This window comes from Gossypium arboreum, chromosome 13 (assembly GCF_025698485.1).
Source record: "Gossypium arboreum isolate Shixiya-1 chromosome 13, ASM2569848v2, whole genome shotgun sequence".
In the NCBI taxonomy this organism is placed as follows: domain Eukaryota; kingdom Viridiplantae; phylum Streptophyta; class Magnoliopsida; order Malvales; family Malvaceae; genus Gossypium; species Gossypium arboreum.
This window is the reverse complement of record NC_069082.1, coordinates 980602-1002681: the sequence shown is the minus strand read 5'-3', so window position 1 is coordinate 1002681 and position 22080 is coordinate 980602. Positions and strand designations below refer to the sequence as shown.

General features: G+C 32.0%; 3 protein-coding genes across 5 annotated transcripts; 2 read left to right on the top strand and 1 right to left on the bottom strand.

The window, feature by feature from the left end:
- The first annotated feature begins 1951 nt into the window (after nt 1-1951).
- Nucleotides 1952-4533, top strand: LOC108464513 (protein trichome birefringence-like 36). Its single transcript, XM_017764857.2, has 5 exons — nt 1952-2376; nt 2952-3123; nt 3234-3415; nt 3495-3653; nt 3943-4533. The coding sequence occupies exons 1-5, from the start codon at nt 2069-2071 to the stop codon at nt 4238-4240; spliced, it is 1119 nt and encodes a 372-aa protein (XP_017620346.1). The 5' UTR covers nt 1952-2068; the 3' UTR covers nt 4241-4533.
- A 243-nt stretch (nt 4534-4776) lies between these two features.
- On the bottom strand, nt 4777-8956 carry LOC108464514 (ACT domain-containing protein ACR12). Of its 2 annotated transcripts, XM_017764859.2 has the most exons (10): nt 8670-8956; nt 8514-8568; nt 7582-7707; nt 6997-7091; nt 6240-6324; nt 6003-6062; nt 5597-5652; nt 5316-5421; nt 5160-5228; nt 4777-5046 (listed from the first exon to the last, which is right to left on the bottom strand). In XM_017764859.2, exons 1-10 carry the CDS (start codon nt 8834-8836, stop codon nt 4984-4986), a joined length of 882 nt encoding a protein of 293 aa, XP_017620348.1. In that variant the 5' UTR covers nt 8837-8956; the 3' UTR covers nt 4777-4983. The 2 variants fall into 2 exon arrangements, with proteins under 2 accessions (XP_017620348.1, XP_017620347.1); XM_017764858.2 differs by having other exon boundaries at nt 5160-5421; nt 8670-8920.
- Nucleotides 8957-13434: 4478 nt separating this feature from the next.
- On the top strand, nt 13435-17656 carry LOC108464278 (translocase of chloroplast 159, chloroplastic-like). Of its 2 annotated transcripts, XM_053024268.1 has the most exons (2): nt 13435-17314; nt 17514-17656. In XM_053024268.1, exons 1-2 carry the CDS (start codon nt 13625-13627, stop codon nt 17529-17531), a joined length of 3708 nt encoding a protein of 1235 aa, XP_052880228.1. In that variant the 5' UTR covers nt 13435-13624; the 3' UTR covers nt 17532-17656. The 2 variants fall into 2 exon arrangements, with proteins under 2 accessions (XP_052880228.1, XP_017619964.1); XM_017764475.2 differs by having other exon boundaries at nt 13435-17574.
- Nucleotides 17657-22080: the final 4424 nt, after the last annotated feature.

Sequence of the window (22080 nt, the reverse complement as noted above, 5' to 3'; positions counted from 1 at the left end):
GTGAAAAATTGATAGCCATAATAGTTGTAGGTGTGAGTGTGATGAATGCTTTGTTTGCATTTGCCCTGAAATATTACTATGATTTATGATGTTCTTTTTCGCTTTCTCTTTTTTGAGTTTTTGACATTCCAAGTTTGCTATAAAGCAAACAATTCAGTAAAAGCACTTAAATTCAGGTATTTTACTTAGGTATTGTAATTTTTTATTAATGGTAAATTTACTGCTCAACTTTTTTTGTTAATATGTTTTTTATTTTTTTAGTTATATTTAGCGAATATTTTAAAAAAGTCGAATTTGATCATTAATTTTTCAAAAATATTGCTTAAACATTAATTTTTTAAACATGGCAATTCACATAACAATCTATGTGTACTTTATGCTTTTTAAAAAAATTATGAACATTTTATATTTTTCATTTTTATTTTTATTTTTAAAATGATTTATTGAAGTTACATATAAGATAAATAGTGTCACGTCAAGATTATGTGCATACGGATCATCACGTGGTTGCCACGCCAATAGTATTAAAAATTAATATTTTAGTCAACATTTCATTAATAAAAAGTACTTAAACTTTTTTGAAAGATTAATAGTAAAATTTAACTTAAAAAGAATAAGGACTAAATTGACAAAAATATATAAATACTGAGAGCAAAATTTATTATTATCCTTATTTATTATGATATGCTTTTTTAGAATATGTTTTCTTAAAGGATACCTCGAAATTTGTAGATATCGATTTTAATTATGTTATTGTGCCGTCAAGTTTTTTTCGCTGAGTTGGAATTAAGGAAATTATTTCAAAATGATTATAGTAATTTGACATCAACTAATATCGAGTTTTTTTTAAAATACTTGAAATTAAATGCCTGTGAATAATATTTAAAAAATATAAATCATAATCTATAATTGATTATTTGAGGGGGAAAGAAATTTTTAATTTGCATCACCACCCATAGGTGTCGAGATTATCTTAAAAACCCAACTTAAAAACCCAACTTAAAAACCCAAATTCTAAAGCCTATAAATAAATATTCCAACTTTTTAGTTTTTCACATAAAACACAAAACATTCCTCCATTAAATTCTAATTTTCAATCATATTGGCTACCCGTTTATTGAAATCTGAACAAGGACATGTTGCTCCAAATGCAGCAACACTAGAGTATTCTCTTATGACTCGAGGTAACAGTAATATGGGAATAAATCTGCTAAAGGACAAAATAACTCCTCAAGTTGATTGTCTCACATTAACCAATTTAGAAAAAAAGTTATTTTCATATCGACATCCATATTTATTATGATTAAACAATGAAGATTCGAGACTCACAAGTTTAATTTCCCATGCGATAAAGTTATAATAATACTGAAATATGTAAGTTACTAATAAAGTTTTCAATAAAAAATTTAATAATTAAAAATTTAAGCACAATTTAAGGGAAGTCCTAGAAAAGTAGAAATAGATTAAAATTAAAGACTACTTTTATTGTTTTATAAAGAATTATGATACTTAAGATTATACCAATGGAAAAAGTACTAGAAAGGAATAAAAATTATAGGTAAGAAATAGGAAGAAATTGTTGGGTAGCTCGTTTGGTCCAATAAGTTCGGTTCGATTAAGGTTGAGTTTAGATAAGAATTTTCATACTTCAAGTCAGTCCAGTCTGAATTTATTTAAAATAATAAAAAATATTTTAAATTTAAATTTAATTATAAAATTATATAAAATAAATATATTTTTACACATTTGAACCTATATGGTACTAGACTGGTAACAATATCAATGCTAACTAAACTAGAATTCAACCGGTATTAAAAGAAACACTAATGTCAAATTGAATCACCTACCAATAGCTGTAGGAAGGAGGAAGAAATGGTAATGAGTGAAAAAGAAAGCACTTTTACTTTCCATGAACATGTATATGGTCCACTCATAATTAATTACCGCCATTCATGCCTCAATGAAAGAAAGAAAAAGGAAAAGCTATGGTTGACAACTTTAAGAGCACTTGAAAATGCTGCCTTCTATGCTGTGAATTTTACACTCCCTTTCCTCATTTCCCCCTTCAATGGCTAATTATCCACATTTCACCTTCGTCTTCATCATCACCTTGTTCATTTGCTTCTTTCGTGGCAAGTCATCGTCTTCTTGGCTCAACAACGAAGACAATGGAGTCATAATGGTGCAAGGCAGGCGTGAGGATCGGCCTACGAGATGTGATTTCTCAGTTGGTAAATGGGTTTATGATCAATCATATCCTTTGTATGATTCTAATTGCCCATATCTTAGTACTGCTGTTACCTGTCAAAGAAATGGAAGGCCAGATTCTGGCTATGAAAAGTGGAAATGGAAGCCAAATGGTTGTTCTCTTCCAAGGCACGTACATACTTTCCAAGAATAGAAAAAAAGGATTGCATATGCCAGGATTCGAATCCTGAATCTCCTCAGATGCCATTTTTTAAGCTCTGAGTCAGTTATTACATGTTTGAGTTTTGTCTCTCAACTCTGTCAAAAGTCTTGGTGAGTTCAAAACCATAGAAACTTCCCTACATGCTTAGATGCCAATTTTTAAGTTCTAGGTTGGCAGAGATATCATATACTTGGGTTTTGTTTACCGGCTCTCTCAAGAGCCTTGGTGGGTTCAAAACCGTAGAAACTTTTCTATTTACTTCCAAGAATTGAAAAAAGAGTTGGTAAATACTGGGATTCAAATACTGAATTTGCTTAAATGTCATTTTTTAGCTCTAGTTGACTGAGATATCATATATTTGGGTTTTGCCTCCTACTCTATTAAGAGTCTTAATGAGTTCAAAATTATAAAAATTAGAGAGTCTGCACACAGTTGAACTCGTGTCATGACCTATAAGGCTATGACATATGACCCTTTGTGTCAAAAGGATGCTCTTTTAAGATTAATGCTTTAATTTCTTGAGCTGATATTCTGATTACAGATTTGATGCACTGAAGTTTCTTGGGAAGATGAGAAGGAAAAGGATAATGCTAGTGGGTGATTCTATAATGAGAAACCAATGGGAGAGTCTAGTTTGCCTAGTGCAAGGAGTTATACCAACAGGGCATAAAAAAGTGACCTACAATGGTCTTTCAATGGCCTTCCATGCCTTGGTAAGATGAACTTTAAAAAAAGAAAACCATAACCCTTTTACTTTGTGCTTGCTTGATGCTCAAACAAATGGATTGCATTTAACCGTTAACGGAGCATGTTGTTTATATAGGATTTCGAGACGTCGATCGAGTTTTCTTGGGCTCCATTGCTTGTGGAATTGAAGAAAGGACCTGAAAACAAGAGAGTCTTGCATTTGGATTTGATTGAAGAGAATGCTAGATATTGGAGAGGTGTTGATGTTCTTGTGTTTGATTCGGCACATTGGTGGACTCATTCTGATCAATGGAGTTCGTAAGATACATTTTCGAGTATTCTTGTCCGACACATATTTTGATATAGTAATGGTAGATGATTCTTAATTTATATACAGGTGGGACTATTACATGGAGGGTAAATCTCTTTATAAAACCATGAATCCAATGATTGCATACCAAAAAGGATTGACTACATGGGCAAAATGGGTTGATTTGAATCTTGACCCTCGTAAAACTAGAGTTATTTTCAGAAGTGTGTCCCCTAGGCATAACAGGTATCTAACAAATCGTAAATTCGAGGGTGAGAGTATTATGAAAGTCCTTTTTATTAGGACTCAGATTGCATTTTACTCCTTTACTCAAAAAATACAAAAGTAAGTTTTTGTACATTAGATTAAAGAGCAAATTTATTCTTTGATCTAAGGTACAAGAAATAATGTCTATTTTTTTAGTGGAAGGGGTAAAATGTTATCTAGCTCTTAGTATAGGGGCCTTCATGATTCTTTTACCTATATTCATGTCACTTTAAGCTCTTTTATATCTCTTTGTTTTTGTTCATTGCAGACAAAATGGTTGGAGATGCTATAACCAGAAAACTCCCCTTAAATTTTTCAGCCATCCACATGTACCTGAACAAGTTGTAGTATTGAAAGGGGTATTAAAAAGAATGAGCTTCCCGGTATATTTGCACGACGTTACAATGATGTCGGCTTTTCGAAGAGATGGGCATCCTTCTGTTTATAGAAGGGCTTTAAACCAAGCACAGAGGCAACACCCAAGAGAGTTTTCATCTGATTGTAGTCATTGGTGCCTCCCTGGGGTGCCTGACATTTGGAATGAGATGTTAAGTGCAATGGTCTAAGAATGTCACCAATGGTGAATTGGCTTTTTAACTGTTTCTACCAAAAATGTAGTCTTTAAGTTTCATCATGTTAGATTAGTTGAGGTTTATGCATTGGTTTTGGTCTGAAAAAGTTTTAGAGTGATGGTATGTATGTTTGGCATATTCAATTTAGTAAACTCTTCTATTTGTTGTGTTGTTTGGGTGTTCAATGACATGAAGTGCTGAACACCATATGTGAAGTATATAGTTGCAAAGGAAGGTTTGTTAGTAGTTGTAATCTATGTTATCTGAATTTTTCATTTTCTTCAAAATATTCTAGTTCAACACTTGTGCTAGACATGTATTTATAAATACGAGGATATGATGTTTAAACTTAGAAAAATATAACTCGAGATCATCTAACCAATCGCAAGCAACAATGCTCCTTCTGCACTATGACTGCAAGAATGGGGCTCCACCTTCGAACCGTACCTGGGATGAGTTTCTGCCTAATAACGGATACGGTCTTATAATCCTTACATCAATATGAGAGGTACTCTTAACATTTCATGTCATTTAGTTATGTAACCAAGATTTAGCTTTCATATAGGATGCAATTCATGCAAGTGCGAAGATTCAAGAAAAATCCCAGAATGCATAGTACAACATGAATCTATAAATCATGAGCTCAAAAACAAGAATTGTTAGATATCATGAGCTCATATTAGATTTGGTACAAGAACCAGACAATTTTATTTATAGGGAGAGCACACCTTCAAGTATTAATAACTATCGATATCAGTTTCCGGCCTTCTAAGGTAATAGCGCAAGCAATTCACCAGCACCTGCAGGTTACAAAGTACAAGATAATTTAAGAGTGACAAAATGACAAGAGTTGAGGCAATCAAGAAAGAACAATAAGAATAATGAGAAAATATAGTCACCGTCAACAAAATACCTGAGACAAAGAACTATTTAAAGCTGCTCCTCTGTAGCTGACATGAAACTTGTCTTTCGCTACTAATCCCTGAGGAAGTTCACAGACACAGAACAAAAGATGGTGAAAAAAGTTGCAGAACCAAGATATAACATATAAAAACAAAGAAAGGGGTACCTCTGTATCAATTTCTGCAGATTCTACATCAATGTTGATATCAGCAATGATTTTGATAATCTCTACCAGCAGTCCAGGTCGATCTGCTGTCTCTATAGAAAGCAAACTGGTAAAACATGGAAGAATCATAAGCTGATCATCACAAAAGGAACCTATGTTCTACAAGTACACTACCTACAAGAGGGATTCATATCGTGTTAAAAATATCGTAATATATTGGTAATGTGTGATTGAAACAGTAGAGAGCTATGAATTAAAGTGCTGAAAACCATTTTTGTTACCTTCTCTTGGGTCCATCTTCCTTTACACGTATACGAGTAGCAATGTCGACGTCAAGCTGTATAAACAAATAATAGAGGCTTAGGTTCAAAGTTAATAAGATCCCAATCCCAAATAGCACATACAACAACTCTTTTTAGTATTATACCAGAATCAAGAACCATTATCCGTATGCATAGTGACGACTGGTTGCGAATATTTATTGTATTATAACAAGTCTATCAGAGATAAAAGGGTGTCATGGAATCTCCACATATAAGGAACAAATGCAGTAGTTAGAGCAAAAAGAGAAAAAAGCTTTTCTTACAAAATTATATACAGCATATATAGAACACCAAAGAAACAAAGTGAGCCAAGTTAAGTGGGTAAAAATAATTATTCAATCCATTAATCATTGGATAATGTCACCTTGTTCTCTGGAGCCTTTACTCCAAAAGCCTCCCCCATAGCAAGTCGCTCACTGGATTCCTAACAAGTCAAATTCAATGCAGGATAAGTAACAAAATCCAAAGCATAAAATCAAAACTACAGAATATCTATACTTTGACAAGCCATGAGATCAACCACCAATGAGGGGAAGAGAGGGTGTGGGGGGTGCAGAAGGGAAGAAGAGAAAAACTAAAAATATGAATTCAGCATACATACTGGATGGTACTTCAAAAGATTGTTTATAATGGTGAGTCGAATTCTCTCCAACAGATCAGGATCTTCAACTTTGCGCCCATTGTCTCTAGCATAACCAAATCAATTAACAAATGCTGATCAATCTGAATTAATATTAAGAAAATTTGCAAGGACCAACATATGAGCTGTGAGAAGATAATGATGTTTAGCTCTTGACATATTGTTACCAAACCACATTAAAAAGTACACTCTACACTGGTATCCAAACTAAAAAAAAAAGTGCAGTTGGCCCCTTAAACTTTCGAAATATGCATCAAGTTCGTTCAACCACTAATGCCATTAACACTACCTGCTTATGTGGCATCAAAATAATAGAACCATGCAACATGTTATGCCATTGAGTAATTAACTTTCTTTAGGATATGCTTACATTTTACTTTGAATGTATGTATAGGGCAAACAATCAACGAACCAATCAGCAAACAAGGCAATGTACATTACGCTATTAGTTAATGATTCCCCATTTGCTAAGCTTTTTGAGCATCAGATCTGCATATATATGCATGTGTGATAGGGGAAAACTACATTTTACGAACAGAAGCATCCAAATAGCAGTTAAAACATCTAAAAGCAGTGAACCAGAAAACTTGAGAGAGTTGAGATACAAGTCAAACTATGAAAAATATTCAGCAACTAGTTATAAAACACATGCTCACAAGAGAGGAGGGGTGAAGGAGGGAGAAAGTTGAGACATGACAGTATCTAAACAACTACTCACAATCGTGTGATGAAAAATTTTGTTTGTTTGACTGGTCCTTCAGTGGCAACAGTTCCCTTTGCAACATCCAATCCCAAATCTTTCAATGCTCTCATCTACCCAAACATAAATAAAATAAAAAATAAAAAAAAGTGAGTAAAAAAAAAAAGGAGAGAGAATTATCAGATTTACCATTACCTTCAGTAACATTTTCCCTCATAGCTAGGATCTATAACCTTCTGGAATTATTTAAATTGGAAGCAAGACCATTCATTAGTGTAACACAATGAAATGCTGATGCTAACATTCATATTGCATAATTTTCTGAATCGTCCAAATTTACTTAAGAGCGGTGATCTAAATTCATGCATGTAACAACTAATGTGCAACATATCCCTAGATTTCTAGCTCCACATAATGCAGTCAGATAGTACTTTAAACAAATTGAGCTGAGTAGGCCTCTTAACTAAACATAGATGACTCAATTACAAAATAAAACAAAGAAAAGATAAAATCACTCGCACAACAGGCTTGGCCAGTAATCCTAAAAAAATAAGCTTATAAATCTTTGAAAGGAGAGAATATAAGTTGAGATATCCACTTAACCGTGTCAATGAGAGCACCCAAACGATCTCCAAAACTCAGCTGCACAACTGTTGCTTCTGAATCTGAATCTTGATCAATCAAAACAATTGGCATTGGAATATAATCATCTTCATCTTGGCCAGTCCCCTGCAATGTAAATCAGCCGATTAAACTAATGGCATCATTATATATGCAGTGCGATGCAGAACAAGAATACACTGATCAAGGGATTAACATATTTAGATATATGTTTTACTAACTAGTTTTTTATGAATTTTAAAGTATTTAGGTTAAAATTTGTATTTTGGAGTTTTGCAACAGAACGTTTATGTCTTTCTCTTTCCCGACATTTCCTGCCCGACCCCTCACACCCTCCTCCAGTCCTCCCGTTTGCATTGATGTCATCTAGCATCTACAAACTTTAACTATCACAAATAAGCATTTTCTTAAAAATAAATATCCAAAGAACTACAAAAAAAAAAAAAACACTGAGAAAGCAAGAGAGAAACTGCATAATAGTTCTGTCCAGCGTACTTCACTTGAAAACCATATCAAAATTTAGAAAGGCATATTCTTGGAGCTATCAATTGCAGTGCATCTTTAAGAAGATAAAATATTCTTCTACCTTAATTTTGATTAAATTCATCACTCATATATTGAAAATCACATTTCTTTCAATTGTAGCTTACCCTCTCTTCTACAGTTTCCTATGGAATCTGCACAAACATGGATCAGCTAACTGTAAGCAACCTTCATTCTTCTTCTTCTTTTTTCCCTTCTTTAGCATTTTTTTTAGTTAAATTTTTCATTTTTTTTTTAAAAAGGGCTTTGATCGGAACAAATTGATCAACATCATTATGCACTTGATAGAAATCGCTGAGATTGTTCATTTAAGTTCCATGACCCATATGTGAGTTAAGAAAAAGATGGTAAACGAAGATGGATTCTTTTACCAATGAAGTTGAATTAACCGTGTTGAAACCATTGTTAGCAGCAGAAACAATGCGTCTGCATCAACAAGAAAAAATACCCATCATCTATTAACACAAAACAATCAACAACAACAACAAAAAAAAAAGGATATACAGATTTTCGTTTCGGTTTCTTACTTTCTTGCAGAGAAACTGGGCTTAATGCCGCACTGAGAAAAGTTGCAGCGGAATCTAGAAGAGTCAAAAGAAGTGAAAAAAGGGGCGATGCCGGAATCGGGAACCGTGGAACGTCGGAGGTCGACGGCGTTAAAAGAAGGAAAGAAAAGGGAATTTGACAACGCCATGGACTATTGAAGTTTGAAAATCTTCAATGATCAAAATTCAGACTTCGGACACTACTTTTCGGCGATGGCGAATTTTGTAGGCGCACTGTAATATTTTTGGTAAAAAGACTTTTTCAGTCCCTCTTAGTTTCGGTATTAAGCAAGTTCGTCCCTTTAAAAAAGTGAAAATCAATTTCAAAAGTGAGCAACTAAAACAATTAAAAACACCATTAATTTTTTCTACATTTTTATTGGTATAATAACAAATTTAGCTCTTAAATTTTATGCATAAAAAATAAGTTTATAACATTTACACATTCTATCAATTTAATCTTAACAAATTTATCTTATAATATTTACATAAAATATATAAGCATCAAAGGCTAAATTTATTATTATATCAATAATAATACAGACAATTAACATCATAATTAATTATCTTTAGTTGCTCATTTTCGAAATTGATAGAAATTAAATTACTCTATTTTTAGATAAACTAATTTGATCAATATCAAAATTAAGAGGGACCAGAAAAGTATTTTTTCCTTTTCTAATTATTTATTCTCTGAAAGGGAGATGCGGTAGTTTGGAGTTGTGACGTTACTTGGGACCTACTTAGTGGTAGTCTGATTCACGTCAGCCTATGACTATTTTCTTTTTTATTTTGGAAAATGTTTATCGGTTGTTGCATTTTGTAAGTCACGTTTTATATATTGGAATTTTTCCCTAACTAATCATTCATATTTTGTAAGAGGTAAGGCACGATTCTTTTCGACATATTACATATGAGCTAAATATTATTAGTACTTTTTAAATTTTATATAAAAATATAAAATTATTTTTAAATTTTATTATTTTATTAAAATAAATACTTTTTAATAATTTAATAATTAAGTTGAGATCTGATTATGTATGACACTAACACCGTGAAAATCTTCATATATAAAATTAATATAATACACAACAAACGAAAAAATCAAATAAAATTGAACCAATTCGAAAGGGATTAAACAAACTCATATAGTAAAAATGGGAGTTATACATTATTGGAACTCGAACTCGAATATTTATCGGCTCAAATCTAAATTGCCCGATCTAAAACTAATTGATAAAAAATGTTTTGTTTTTAAAATTAATTATAGAATATAAAAATAACATTTTAAAATTTAATAGAGATAAATATTAAAATTATACATGAATTTTGCTCTAACATCTAATGTCATACATGAATTTTAATGTTGTGCGATTTTATACATGAAATTTTAATTTGATTTAATTTTCACAAATCACTAACAATATTATCGGATTAACATAATTTTATGTTGATATATTAATCCGATATAAAAATAAATGTTTATTTATTTTATTTAAAATTTAAAATTTATCCCATTCCTTTTGTGTGAAAACTGGCATGGGATATTCGGAGATGCTCTGATTATGCTTAACGATGGCTGATGGTTTCTTTTAAAAGCAAAGCCTTATTTGTCTTGCTCTGTAATTCAGTTCCTATAATAATGAATTATTAGACATTTTGGCATTCTTTTTTTGGTAGGTTTTTACCTCTAATCCTTCCTCCTTTTCCATTGGTTCATTTTAGTCTTTAATTATCCATTTTCGTTACTTTCTAGATCCTTCCACTTTTAATATATTTGCTCTATTCGCCCTTTAACTTTTCCATATTTATAGTTTAACTTCTTACAATTTGAATGTTTACTCTTGAATCACAAAACTTGCCTCACGTTTGCAATTTAATCCTCACCTTAAGTTAATATCTCACAATTTTCCTCTTAATTAAATTTTCTTGTCTTCACTCAATTTCCTCCTTTTTATCACCTTTATCTTCCTTTTTTTTTATTGTATCGAAAACAAAATCTCGATTTTCCAATACTTTCATGCTATAGCAAATTTCAGGGTGTTACAATCACATCTTCAAGAACTATAAGAGTAGGTATATATTTTGAGTTAAAATGACATGAAAATAGGTAGACCACATGTGTTCCCAAGTGTTAAGGGCTACAATGTAAACTCTTAAAACTTTATCTATTTTGGTATTTTAAATTAAATTATTTTGGTTTTATATGAAATGAATTAGTGATAGTCATATGCATGCTTGCAATCATGGTTTGATAATGTGATAATTTAGTTGAATTGGAGTTGTTTTGAATTGCGTTAAGGCACTTTGAAATGATTTCAAGTGTTGTAAAGAATCCAAAACTTTGCAAGGGGGTTTTAGCAATATTTTCAAATGATTTTTATCAAAATTTACCCATGGTATCGATAACAAGGGTATAGGTATCGGTACCTAGGCTTTGGAACTCAAAATTTTCAAAACAGAATGTAATTTTGGTATCGATACCACATCCAAGGTATCGATACCTTAATCAAAATTTGAATTTTGGAGTTCCAAAATGTTATTTTGGTATTTATAATGTGCAAAGGTATAGATACCTTTTATAAGATATGGATACTATTTGTTTAAGTATCAATATTTGACCCTTGTTTTGAGTGAAAATAATTTTAAAATTATTTTCAAATGCAATCGAATGACCCTAAATGTTTTATAATAATAATTGTTGGGTTAAATAAGTTAAAACACTTTGGATAAATATTTAAATTTTATGCCGAATCTATACGATCAGACCAAGTATAGAGGTGTTACAATATGACATTTCTTTCTCCCTTTTTATTATATCAAAAGTCAACAAATAATATAGAGCAATTGGAAACATTAGAATTAACATAGAAGCAATTGAAATTAAAAGGTATCCAAACATACAAGATGAACATTTGCACCATGTTTGGTTCAATATAATGACTATGTCATTACAACTTTATTTTGCGGCCCACCATAAACAATTGTTTAGTTAAAATGGAATGACTATTTTGGGTGTATTATATTACGAGCTTATGTAGGAAAATTTATTGATTTCTATTCCGTCTTCTCCCACTGATTACTGATTTGGTGCTTTAAGAAATTCATTTTTCTCTCCCCACTTTTCACTCAGCCAAACACCATTCTCTTGCTCCCTTTGAATCCAGCCATAGCACTCTTCCCCCTCATCACAGTGTCCTTCAGGTAAACATTAATTTTCTCCCTTCCGTTGTTCCATTGTCCCTTCAGGTAAGGAGTAGCAGCTTAGACTTTTTAAATTTTTATTCATCAACTAATGTATTCTGCCTTTGGTTTTTTGTTAAGATTTTTTATTATTATTTGGATTTTAGAGTTGGAAATGGTCATTGTGTTGATTTTAAGTTTTAAAAGATCTAGATTTTTGTTTTTTTCAATTTTGGGTCAAGATAATTTAACTCAAGGTAATTCTCACTAGTTCACAGGCTAATCGATTATTTAGCTTATTCTGAATTAATTTATCAAGTTGATTTTCGCTTCATTTATAATCATTTTATTTGTTTAGGAATAATTTCTTTTTAAAACACTAAGAAGTTAAGAAATATAAATTTCAATAGGGATGTTAGTGGAAGGTAGTCATTGTAATAGACTATTGATGTTAAGTTGTTCCACTAGCATTTAAAATCTATCCTTCAATTGTGATTTACCTACTAAACGATTTCATTTATTAATGATTTGACTGTTTGGGAATGTGCTATGATGTGAATGATAATGCGAGTATAAGGTTTCACATGCCGAGTTTTCTAACTTGTTGAGCTAGTATTTTTCGAAACGGTTTGTTGGTTTCTGTTTAAGGTCTTTTTACATGTAAGGTTCCTTATAAAGTTTTTGCCTACAACAGTCAATTACTTTATATGTTCTTTTCACTTATAGGAACTTGTTAAAATTTAAGTGGTTCTTCCTTCTCTTTTTCTGGTGTTTTAGGTGGAAAAACAACACAAAGATTTGATGGCTCCTGAAAGTAACTTAGCCAGTGATTTATAATATCTTTATGCTGCATTGAGGATATACTTGTCTTTACGTTAGATAGGTTATGAGAAATCTACTAATTTAGCAATGAAAATTTGACACATGTAAAAATAAAGTTGCATGAGAATTTGTGAGCGCTCATTTATTACCGAGATAAGGTTTAAATTAGTTTTGAACATGCTATGTTAATTGACTCCAAAGCCTAAGCTTATTGAATGTTTGACAACTCTCTTGACATTCTATATTATAAATGTGGCATTCTGTAAATGGTACTATTGTTATACTTTTCATTGTGTAAGTTTTAAGTCGAAGTGGGATGGACTGTGAAAGACTTAAAACTTATTAAATGTTTGTTACATAAATAAAAATATATACATTAAATCTATATTATTTGTTTTTACTCTTACATAAGATCCTTATATTATACACATTCAGCAGCATAAAAATAATTTCTTTGTTGTACTTCAATATCTATCTCTGAGTAAAAATATTGGAGACAAGAGAAAGAAAGTAACATATGGATTATGACATATAAGCAAATGACATCGTGTAACTTTTTAATAATGTATGAACATTATGTTTGGATATAAAATATAATTCTCAAGTTATTTATTATTTTTTAATATTTTACTTTATTAATTATATATTATTTTTAAATGCACATATTCTAACCCCGTTTCAAGGCACTAATTTTCCAGTTGGATACCTATATATATAGTTTTTTAATTAACTCTTTAACAAATGACATGGCAAGTAACGAACTCACAAACAAACCCGTTGCTTCCATAAACCTTATCTTTCCATCTTACTTAAACGCTTGGTATCTCTCTCACAAATTCCAGTAATCCAATCCAAACTTTGCGTACCACTCAAAATTCATTCCATATCCTAAAACCCTAATTCTCTCTATCCCCCTTTCCTCTCTTTCAACCATGGACGCTGTGCTTTCTGCCCCGGAAATCACTTCTCAGTCGCTCTCTACCTCTCCAGGTTCTTCTTCCTCTTCTTCTTCTTTAACTTGGAATGATGATTCTGAGTTTGTAACTAGTTCAGTAAGTGAACCTACTTTGGAAGGTAATGGGAATAGTAAAACTAATGATAGTAACGAGAATGGTGAGGGGAAGTTTGAAACAGTACCCGAGAGGCCATTTATGGCTGACCCTGATGAAGTAATTCCGACCGTGAGGGATGTTAGTGATGCCCCTTTCGTTGGTTCTGATGGTTCGAATGTGATTTTGAACGAGGACTCGTTTGGGGGCGGTGATAATGGTTTAGAGGAATTTAGAGGTGAGGGTTCGATGGGGAAGGTTGATGTTGATAGTTTTGGTAATGGGGAAAAGGACGATAAGGTGGAAATGGGTTCCATTGGTGAAGTCGACCAATCTGTTTTATCAATGGAAAGTGGAGAGGAAGGTAGAATTGCGATATTTGAGAATAATTTGGTGTTAGGTGGTGGAGCTAAGGGTGTCAATCCTATGATTGTAGAAACAGTAGATCATCAGGTAGTTGAAGTCGATGGTTCGAAATTTTCTGGTGAAGAGGAGTTGGCTGTCGATGCGAAACCTTTGACTGGAGATGCTTTAGGCATTGAGACATCGGTGATGAAGGAAACAGAGGTGGTTCCTGTTGACGATAATGCGAGCTTGGATAATGGCTTGAATCATGCTGATGGTTCGAAGTTTTCCGGCGGAGAGGAGTTGGCTGTTGATGCTGAGAATAAAGCTGATATTGCCAGTGGGGTTATGCTTGGTAAAGACAATTCTGGGACTGAGCTAAATGATCTCAAAGATGAGGAGGGCATAGATATTTTGGAACAAGCATTTGCTGAGAAAGTAGATGGAGGGGGTGGAGATGGAATTCAGGCAAAGGATAGTTCTGCTCAACCTACAGAAATAATGGCAGCTCATGAAACAGAGAATTTAGATAGTGATTCTCAAAGCAAAAGGTCAGTAACCCTGCCAGGAGAAGAACCTCATTTGCCTGAGTCTGTGGAGCAAACTACAGTGGCTGGAAAAGTTAGTTTTGAAGGTGAAATGGAAGAGAAGCAGCATCAGAATGAAGGCTCAGAGACTGATGGAGAGGCTGAAAGTATGTTCTTTAAGAATGCTGAAGCTGCTAAGCAATTCTTGGAGGAGCTAGAACGAGGATCTGCCATTGGTCCTCACTCGGGTGCTGATACTTCTCATAATCATATCCAGACAATTGCTGTTGATTCAGATGAAGAAGGGGGTACGGATGAAGAAGGAGAGGGAAAGGAGTTATTTGATTCTGCTGCTTTGGCAGCGCTCTTGAAAGCGGCAACTGGTGCTGGCTCTGATGGCGGCAACATTACTATAACCTCTCAAGATGGATCTAGGCTTTTCACTGTTGAACGTCCTGCGGGCTTAGGATCCTCACTGCAAAATGCAAAATCTGCACCTCGATCAAACAGGCCTAACATATTTAGTCCCGCTGTAACAAGTAGGGGAGACTCTGACAACAACTTGACTGAAGAAGATAAAATAAAATTGGAAAAGTTACAACTTATAAGAGTCAAATTTTTGAGGATTCTTCAAAGGCTTGGACTTTCTACTGAAGATTCTTTAGCAGCACAGGTTCTTTATAGACTGGCACATGTTGCAAGGAGACAAACCAGTGAACTGTTTAGTGTTGATTCTGCAAAGAGGAAAGCTCTGGAACTTGAAACAGAGGGTAAAGATGATTTAAGCTTCTCCATAAACATGCTTGTGCTTGGGAAGATTGGGGTGGGCAAGAGTGCCACAATAAATTCAATCTTTGGTGAGTCGAAGACCTCAATTCATGCATTTGAACCTGCCACTACAGTTGTGAAAGAGATTACTGGAATGGTAGATGGTGTTAAACTGAGGATCATTGATACCCCAGGTTTGAAATCTTCTGCCATGGAGCAAGGTGCCAATCACAAGGTCCTAGCTTCTATAAAGCAATACATAAAGAAGTGTCCCCCTGATGTTGTAGTCTATGTTGATCGGTTGGACACCCAGACCCGGGATCTTAATGATCTGCCATTGTTAAGATCAATCACTAATTCTCTTGGCTCCTCTATCTGGAAAAATGCCATAGTTGCTTTGACTCATGCTGCTTCTGCACCCCCTGATGGACCATCTGGCTCACCTTTGAGTTATGAGGTGTTTGTTGCCCAACGTTCTCACGTTGCTCAGCAGTCTATTGGTCAGGCTGTTGGTGATCTACGTGTGATGGATCCAAGTTTGGGGAATCCTATTTGTCTTGTTGAAAATCATCCGTCATGCCGAAAGAATAGAGATGGTCAGAAGGTGCTTCCTAACGGTCAAACTTGGAGGCCTCAGCTATTGTTATTATGCTACTCTATCAAAGTCTTATCTGAAGCAAGTTCTCTCTCCAAACCTCAAGATCCATTTGACCATCGGAAGCTCTTTGGTTTTCGTGTCCGATCCCCTCCTCTTCCATATTTGTTATCGTGGCTGTTGCAGTCTCGTAGCCATCCTAAACTCTCTTCTGATCAGGGTGGTGAGAATGGTGACTCAGATATTGATGTGGATGATTTAGCTGATTCAGATCAAGAAGAAGACGAGGATGAGTATGATAAGCTCCCACCATTCAAAGCTCTAAGGAAAGCACAACTTGCTAAGCTTGACAAAGAGCAAAGGAAGGCATATTTTGAGGAGTATGATTATCGGGTGAAGCTCCTCCAGAAAAAGCAGTGGAGGGATCAGTTGAGAAGAATGAGAGAGCTGAAGAAAGGAAAGCCAGCTGTTGATGAATATGGTAACACAGGGGAAGATGTTGATCAGGAAACTGGTGGTCCAGCCGCTGTACCAGTTCCGTTACCTGATATGGTCCTGCCACCTTCCTTTGATGCTGATAATCCAGCATACAGGTACCGATTTTTGGAACCAACTTCTCAGTTCTTGGCGAGGCCAGTTTTGGACACTCACGGTTGGGACCATGATTGTGGCTATGATGGTGTTAATGTTGAACATAGTCTAGCAATCGCTAGCCAGTTTCCTGCTACAGTTTCCGTTCAACTCACCAAGGATAAGAAAGAGTTTAACATCCATTTGGACTCTTCAGTTTCTACCAAGCATGGTGAAAATGGATCAACCATGGCTGGTTTTGACATCCAAAATGTTGGAAAGCAATTAGCTTACATTTTCAGAGGGGAGACCAAATTCAAAAATCTCAAAAGGAACAAAACAGCTGCCGGCTTCTCTGTCACATTTCTAGGTGAGAATGTTGCAACTGGACTCAAACTTGAGGATCATATTGTTGTTGGAAAGCGACTGGTTTTAGTTGGTAGCACTGGGACTGTTAGATCTAAAGGTGATTCAGCATATGGAGCCAATCTAGAAATGCGGCTCCGAGGCGCAGATTTTCCAATCAACCAGGATCAATCCACTTTGGGTTTGTCTCTAGTCAAATGGAGAGGGGACTTGGCACTGGGAGCCAATTTTCAGACTCAGTTATCCGTTGGAAGGGGTTCAAAAGTAGCAGTCCGTGCAGGACTGAACAACAAGATGAGCGGACAGATAACTGTTCGATCAAGCAGCTCGGATCAACTCCAGATTGCACTCACTGGTCTCCTCCCTATTGTCATGGCAATTTACAAAAGCATCAAGCCCAGGGTTAGTGACAACTACTCAATGTATTAGTTTATTAGCTACATTCCTTGATTAATATGTTCTAGGCTATTTTTGTGCGTGAAGTACTGCTTTGATGAGATATCCATTTTTATTTCCTGATAAATGTTACTAAGCATGGTAAATTTTTGCTTGTTTGTTTAGCAGTTTTGGTTAATGGTAAGCTTTTTATTTACATGTACAGATCTTTGCGGCCTTTTGATATAATGTTACTTTTTGAGGATCTGTCATATCCCTTACTAGAATGGTTTTGTTTTAAAAAGAACTTGTAGTTCATGTATGATATTTTTGTTTTTAAATAGTATAAGTTCCTCTTGAACAGTATAAGAGTTGGAATCCAGCCGAGCTAGATTGTAGGGGCGGAGTTAGAAATTTAGATTTTGTGGTGAAATGAAAAAGTTCATATAGACTAATGTATAATATTAATATATAATCTTAGAGGGACCTTAAATATATATATATATATATAGTCATAGAGGGCTGCAAATGTATGATGTTTTGATTGGTAATAGGTATTTGGTTTTTTTGCTCTGTTTTGTATGCGTTTGAGGGCTGGGGAGGGTTAGGCAAAGAAAATGAGTTTAGATATATAAATTAATTAGAGTACTTTTCATTCTTTATTATATTACTAATTCTATCTTTTTAAATATTTTCATTATTTAAGGTTCATCTGATTTATAAACTATTAAAAGATTTGATTAAATGAATTTATTAGATACTTATCACAAATATAAATAATATTGTTAATTTTTATTAAATAATTTTATTTGATAAAAATTGAATATTATATTGAATTACTTTATTTATTGAAGTATTAATTTTATATATTAATTAAAACCAACTGTTTATTATATTATTAATTTTACCATTTTAAATATTTTTATTAGTTATAATATTTGTCACAATTAAAAGATTTGGTTAAATGAATTTTTGATAATAAATAAAAAGTTAAAATTTATATTATCAAAACCAAAGTATCACTAATTAAATCTTTTGAGTTTAGGAGTTAAAATTATATTATCTTATCCCTTAATTTTTGAGAAATAATAACTTAATAAATAGAATTGCTATGATAAATTATCCGAAATATAAGACATAGTACAAAAATAAATTCAATATTTATTAAAAATTTATCAAGCCAACATTCAATTAATAAGTATTTTCAAAAATAAAACTGAGTTAAATATTTTTTTCTCGTAAGAATGTAACATGTCAAACACAAAGTTCACAATAATTACACTAACAATAATAATTTATAAATAAAAATATTAAATTTTAATTAATATTATTTAGATATAATTTTATAGTTTATTTTGGTAAGACAAAGTTTTGTTAAATCTTATATCATTACTGATTAAAGCAATGTGGCCGACCAATCCCAAATATCACTGTTTAAACTCTAATGTTTGTTTTATGTTAGATTTAAGGTTGATGATGGTTGCAACTTGAAGGGAAAATCTGTCGTAGCTACAACGAGGTTTTATTATAGTAATTACGGTAAAAATATCATTTTGATTTTTTATTGAAAATTAGATTATATTTTATCTTTTTTATTTAGAAAAGAGCAGTTAATCCTTATCGTCAGATTAAATAGTAAATTAATCCTTTTTATTATGAATTTTATCTATTTTTACTGTTAATAACCGACAATTACACATGGCGTATCACATGTATATTATACTGACTTATAGGGACCAATTTTTAATAGTAAAAGCAGATGAAATTTTCTACAAAAGATCAATTTGCTCTTGGATCTAACTTATAATGACTAATTTACCTATTTTTTATTAGAGAGCAAAATGCAATAGTACAAGGTTTTCTATGATACTTTTATCAAGTTTTCTCTTTATATATTTTATAGTAATTATGTATAACATTTAAATTTATTATAAATCTATTTTTGATTGATATTTTGAGAAGATTTAAATAAAAAGAGTTAAATTTAAGCTAAATTTATATAAAAGTATTAAACTCATTTTAAAAAATATCACGCTTGAGCTTCAATATTTAAAGGTTTGACTCATTTTTTAATTTATAATATGTTAATTTTCTTTTCTTTTATATATATATAGTATGAAAATTGATTATATAAATATTAAAAATTATATATGTGAAAATTATTTATGTTTAAAATTTTAATATGGATTAATTTAAATGGGTTTAAGACTGTTTGAATCAAATCGAATTAGATGATCAAATCAATTGAAATGAGAATCGGTTGAAGAATTGATTTGGAGAAACACTTTGAACTGATGCGGTAAAACCACGAACCAGTTAAACTAATTGACTGAAAAATGATTGACCGACATTGAACTAATATTTTTAATATTTTTTATCAAACTAATCGGATTAATAAACTAATAGCATAACCGATTTACCTATCAATCTAATTTTAAAAACATTGATAAAAACATATACATATATCCAATAGAAGTTAAATATGCCTAACCAGACAGCAAGACACATATAAGGTCTAAAGAAGCCTAATCCTTAACGTTATCCTTCAAAGGCAAACCAACAAAATACTTCAATCTTTTGTCGGGGAATTAAATTTATTTTTGTATTTTTACTTCCCATATCTGAATTTGGTAATTAGATTTATTTTAATTAAATTTAGTAACTGTAAAAAGCTTAATAACGTGATATTTTGAGATTATACTACATCATCAAATTGTGATTGAATCTAAGTTAAATGACTAAAATAGACCTAGTTGTTAAGTTCAAGTACTAAAGTGAACAAAAAAAGTACGATTACTGAAGTGAATTTAATTACTATATTCAGGGACTAAAAATTATATTAACCCAATCTTAAAAGGTCTTGCTTAAAATTGCTAATTTTTTTAATAAAAAATATTTTTTTATTATAGTTTCTGTTATATCCCACACTTAGACACAAAGACGAAGTCAGAATTTCTTTTAGGTGGGTCGAAATGAAATTCTAATTTTTAATAGTCTATATCTTTATAATTTTTAAAGTATTAAATTAAATTTTCATAATTTTAGAGGGGCAAGGTACAATTTTACCTTTAATAATTTTAAATTTTCTAAAGGGCCAAAACAATAATTTTTCATTTTAAGAGAGTCGAGGCCCTTGCCAGTCCATCTAGATTCGCCTCACCCAATGCCACAAAGAGCACCACTTTGATGTCATCTACGACAATTGTCACATTAAGTCCAATTTTATTGGTGCAGATTTTTTTCTTAAAAAATACTTGTTCGAACTTGTCATGATAATATATGTATTTGTTAGAATAGTATTTTTAAGAAAAAATTGACAGCATTTTGATTAAAATATTTAACAATATTAATTATTTAAACTAACTAATGACATTGTAAAAGTAAACGAACCAAATTAAATTATGTCATAAATTAACGATATAGATTAAATCTCAAGTTTTAGCACGATATAAAGGTTTAAACTAAAATTTGATCATTATCTTATAATGCTAATAAAGGCAAATCCAAAAGAAATAAGAAGTCACGTGTCAGCCTCTGAGACTTTTGGGGCATTCTAATTATGTAATATTTTAACAGAAAAGTGAACAGTATTAATTATTTGGATTAAATAACAACATTATAAAAATATAAAGATCAAATTATATTAAAAGTTAAAATATAAAAGCTAACTTTTAAATTTAGGTATAATAGAGGGACTAAAATTAAAATTTAACCATTTTATAATGTTATAAGAAAAGAAAGCACACTAGGTAGGTGAGCGGTCATAGTTATGTAGATAGAAAAATATTTTGAAAACATTATTAATGGAAATTTATTAACTTACTTTTATCATTAAGAGTTTTAAAAGAAAACATTTTATTTCATAAATGCTTAAGTTATGATTAATAAATGCTAAACTTTTCTCTACTATTAGGTTATAAATAATACTTATAGTGCTAATTAATTGATAAAATCCAGTTGAGTCTTAATTCGATTGGTATTGGTATTATTGTCACTTGTCAATGTAGGAGGACGTGAGTTCGAATGCGCTAAAACGCATTATCCTCCTATTTAAGAGTTGAGGAGAGATTATGGGTAGTTCTAAACATTGTATAAAAAAAGAGCAGATATGATAAGAACATATAAAAAGATTAATGTTGATAAAAAGAGAGTCAATTTTGGCGTAACTTTCTACCTTTTAATTTGTGCATGTTAACAAAGTGTATAGTAAATGATCGGGTTTGTTGTATTCTAAGGGATGTCACACAATAAAATATTTTTTTTTACCTATTATTATTATCTAGAGGACATGTATCGTTCCAAGAAAGCGACCTGATTTGCTTCTTAATCTCTATCTCCTTATTTTAACTACTAGAGTTAATAGTTTGGCAACTATAAATTAATTCTATACTCCTATTCGAAAGAATTACTGTACAACATCCTTCAACAACTCTACTTTAGGTCTAATCTAGACTCCGCTAAGAATATAATCATTTTACAATAGACCTATTCCAAACCTTATTTCCCCATAAATACTCTAATATCAAAAGAAAAAGCACATATGATATAAGTTCTCAACCATTAGCCATCACTCTATACAATGCGCCTGATATGAACTAACAGAACAAACCACCCTAACACTTTGTATAATTTGATCCTTATAATAATTTTGAAAACTCACATTTAAAATCAAGAAAATGAGCTAGGCTTTGTTTCTAAAAATAATTTATGTTTTTATTTGCATTATGAAAAAATTTTATTTTTAAAAATTGAAAAAAAAGTGTCTACTAAGTAGAAATGAAAATTATTTTCAA

Bases quoted from the DNA above. Each gene is read 5' to 3' on its own strand.
- LOC108464513 (XM_017764857.2), top strand. From the start codon at position 2,069: ATGGCTAATTATCCACATTTCACCTTCGTCTTCATCATCACCTTGTTC. The intron at 3,124-3,233 runs GTAAGATGAACT...TTGTTTATATAG, and splicing joins CAATGGCCTTCCATGCCTTG to GATTTCGAGACGTCGATCGA. The intron at 3,416-3,494 runs GTAAGATACATT...ATTTATATACAG, and splicing joins CATTCTGATCAATGGAGTTC to GTGGGACTATTACATGGAGG.
- LOC108464514 (XM_017764858.2), bottom strand. From the start codon at position 8,836: ATGGCGTTGTCAAATTCCCTTTTCTTTCCTTCTTTTAACGCCGTCGAC. The intron at 7,708-8,513 runs GTAAAAGAATCC...TTTACATTGCAG, and splicing joins CGGTTAATTCAACTTCATTG to GGGACTGGCCAAGATGAAGA. The intron at 5,422-5,596 runs GTAACAAAAATG...ATGTTTTACCAG, and splicing joins GAAGATGGACCCAAGAGAAG to TTTGCTTTCTATAGAGACAG.
- LOC108464278 (XM_017764475.2), top strand. From the start codon at position 13,625: ATGGACGCTGTGCTTTCTGCCCCGGAAATCACTTCTCAGTCGCTCTCT.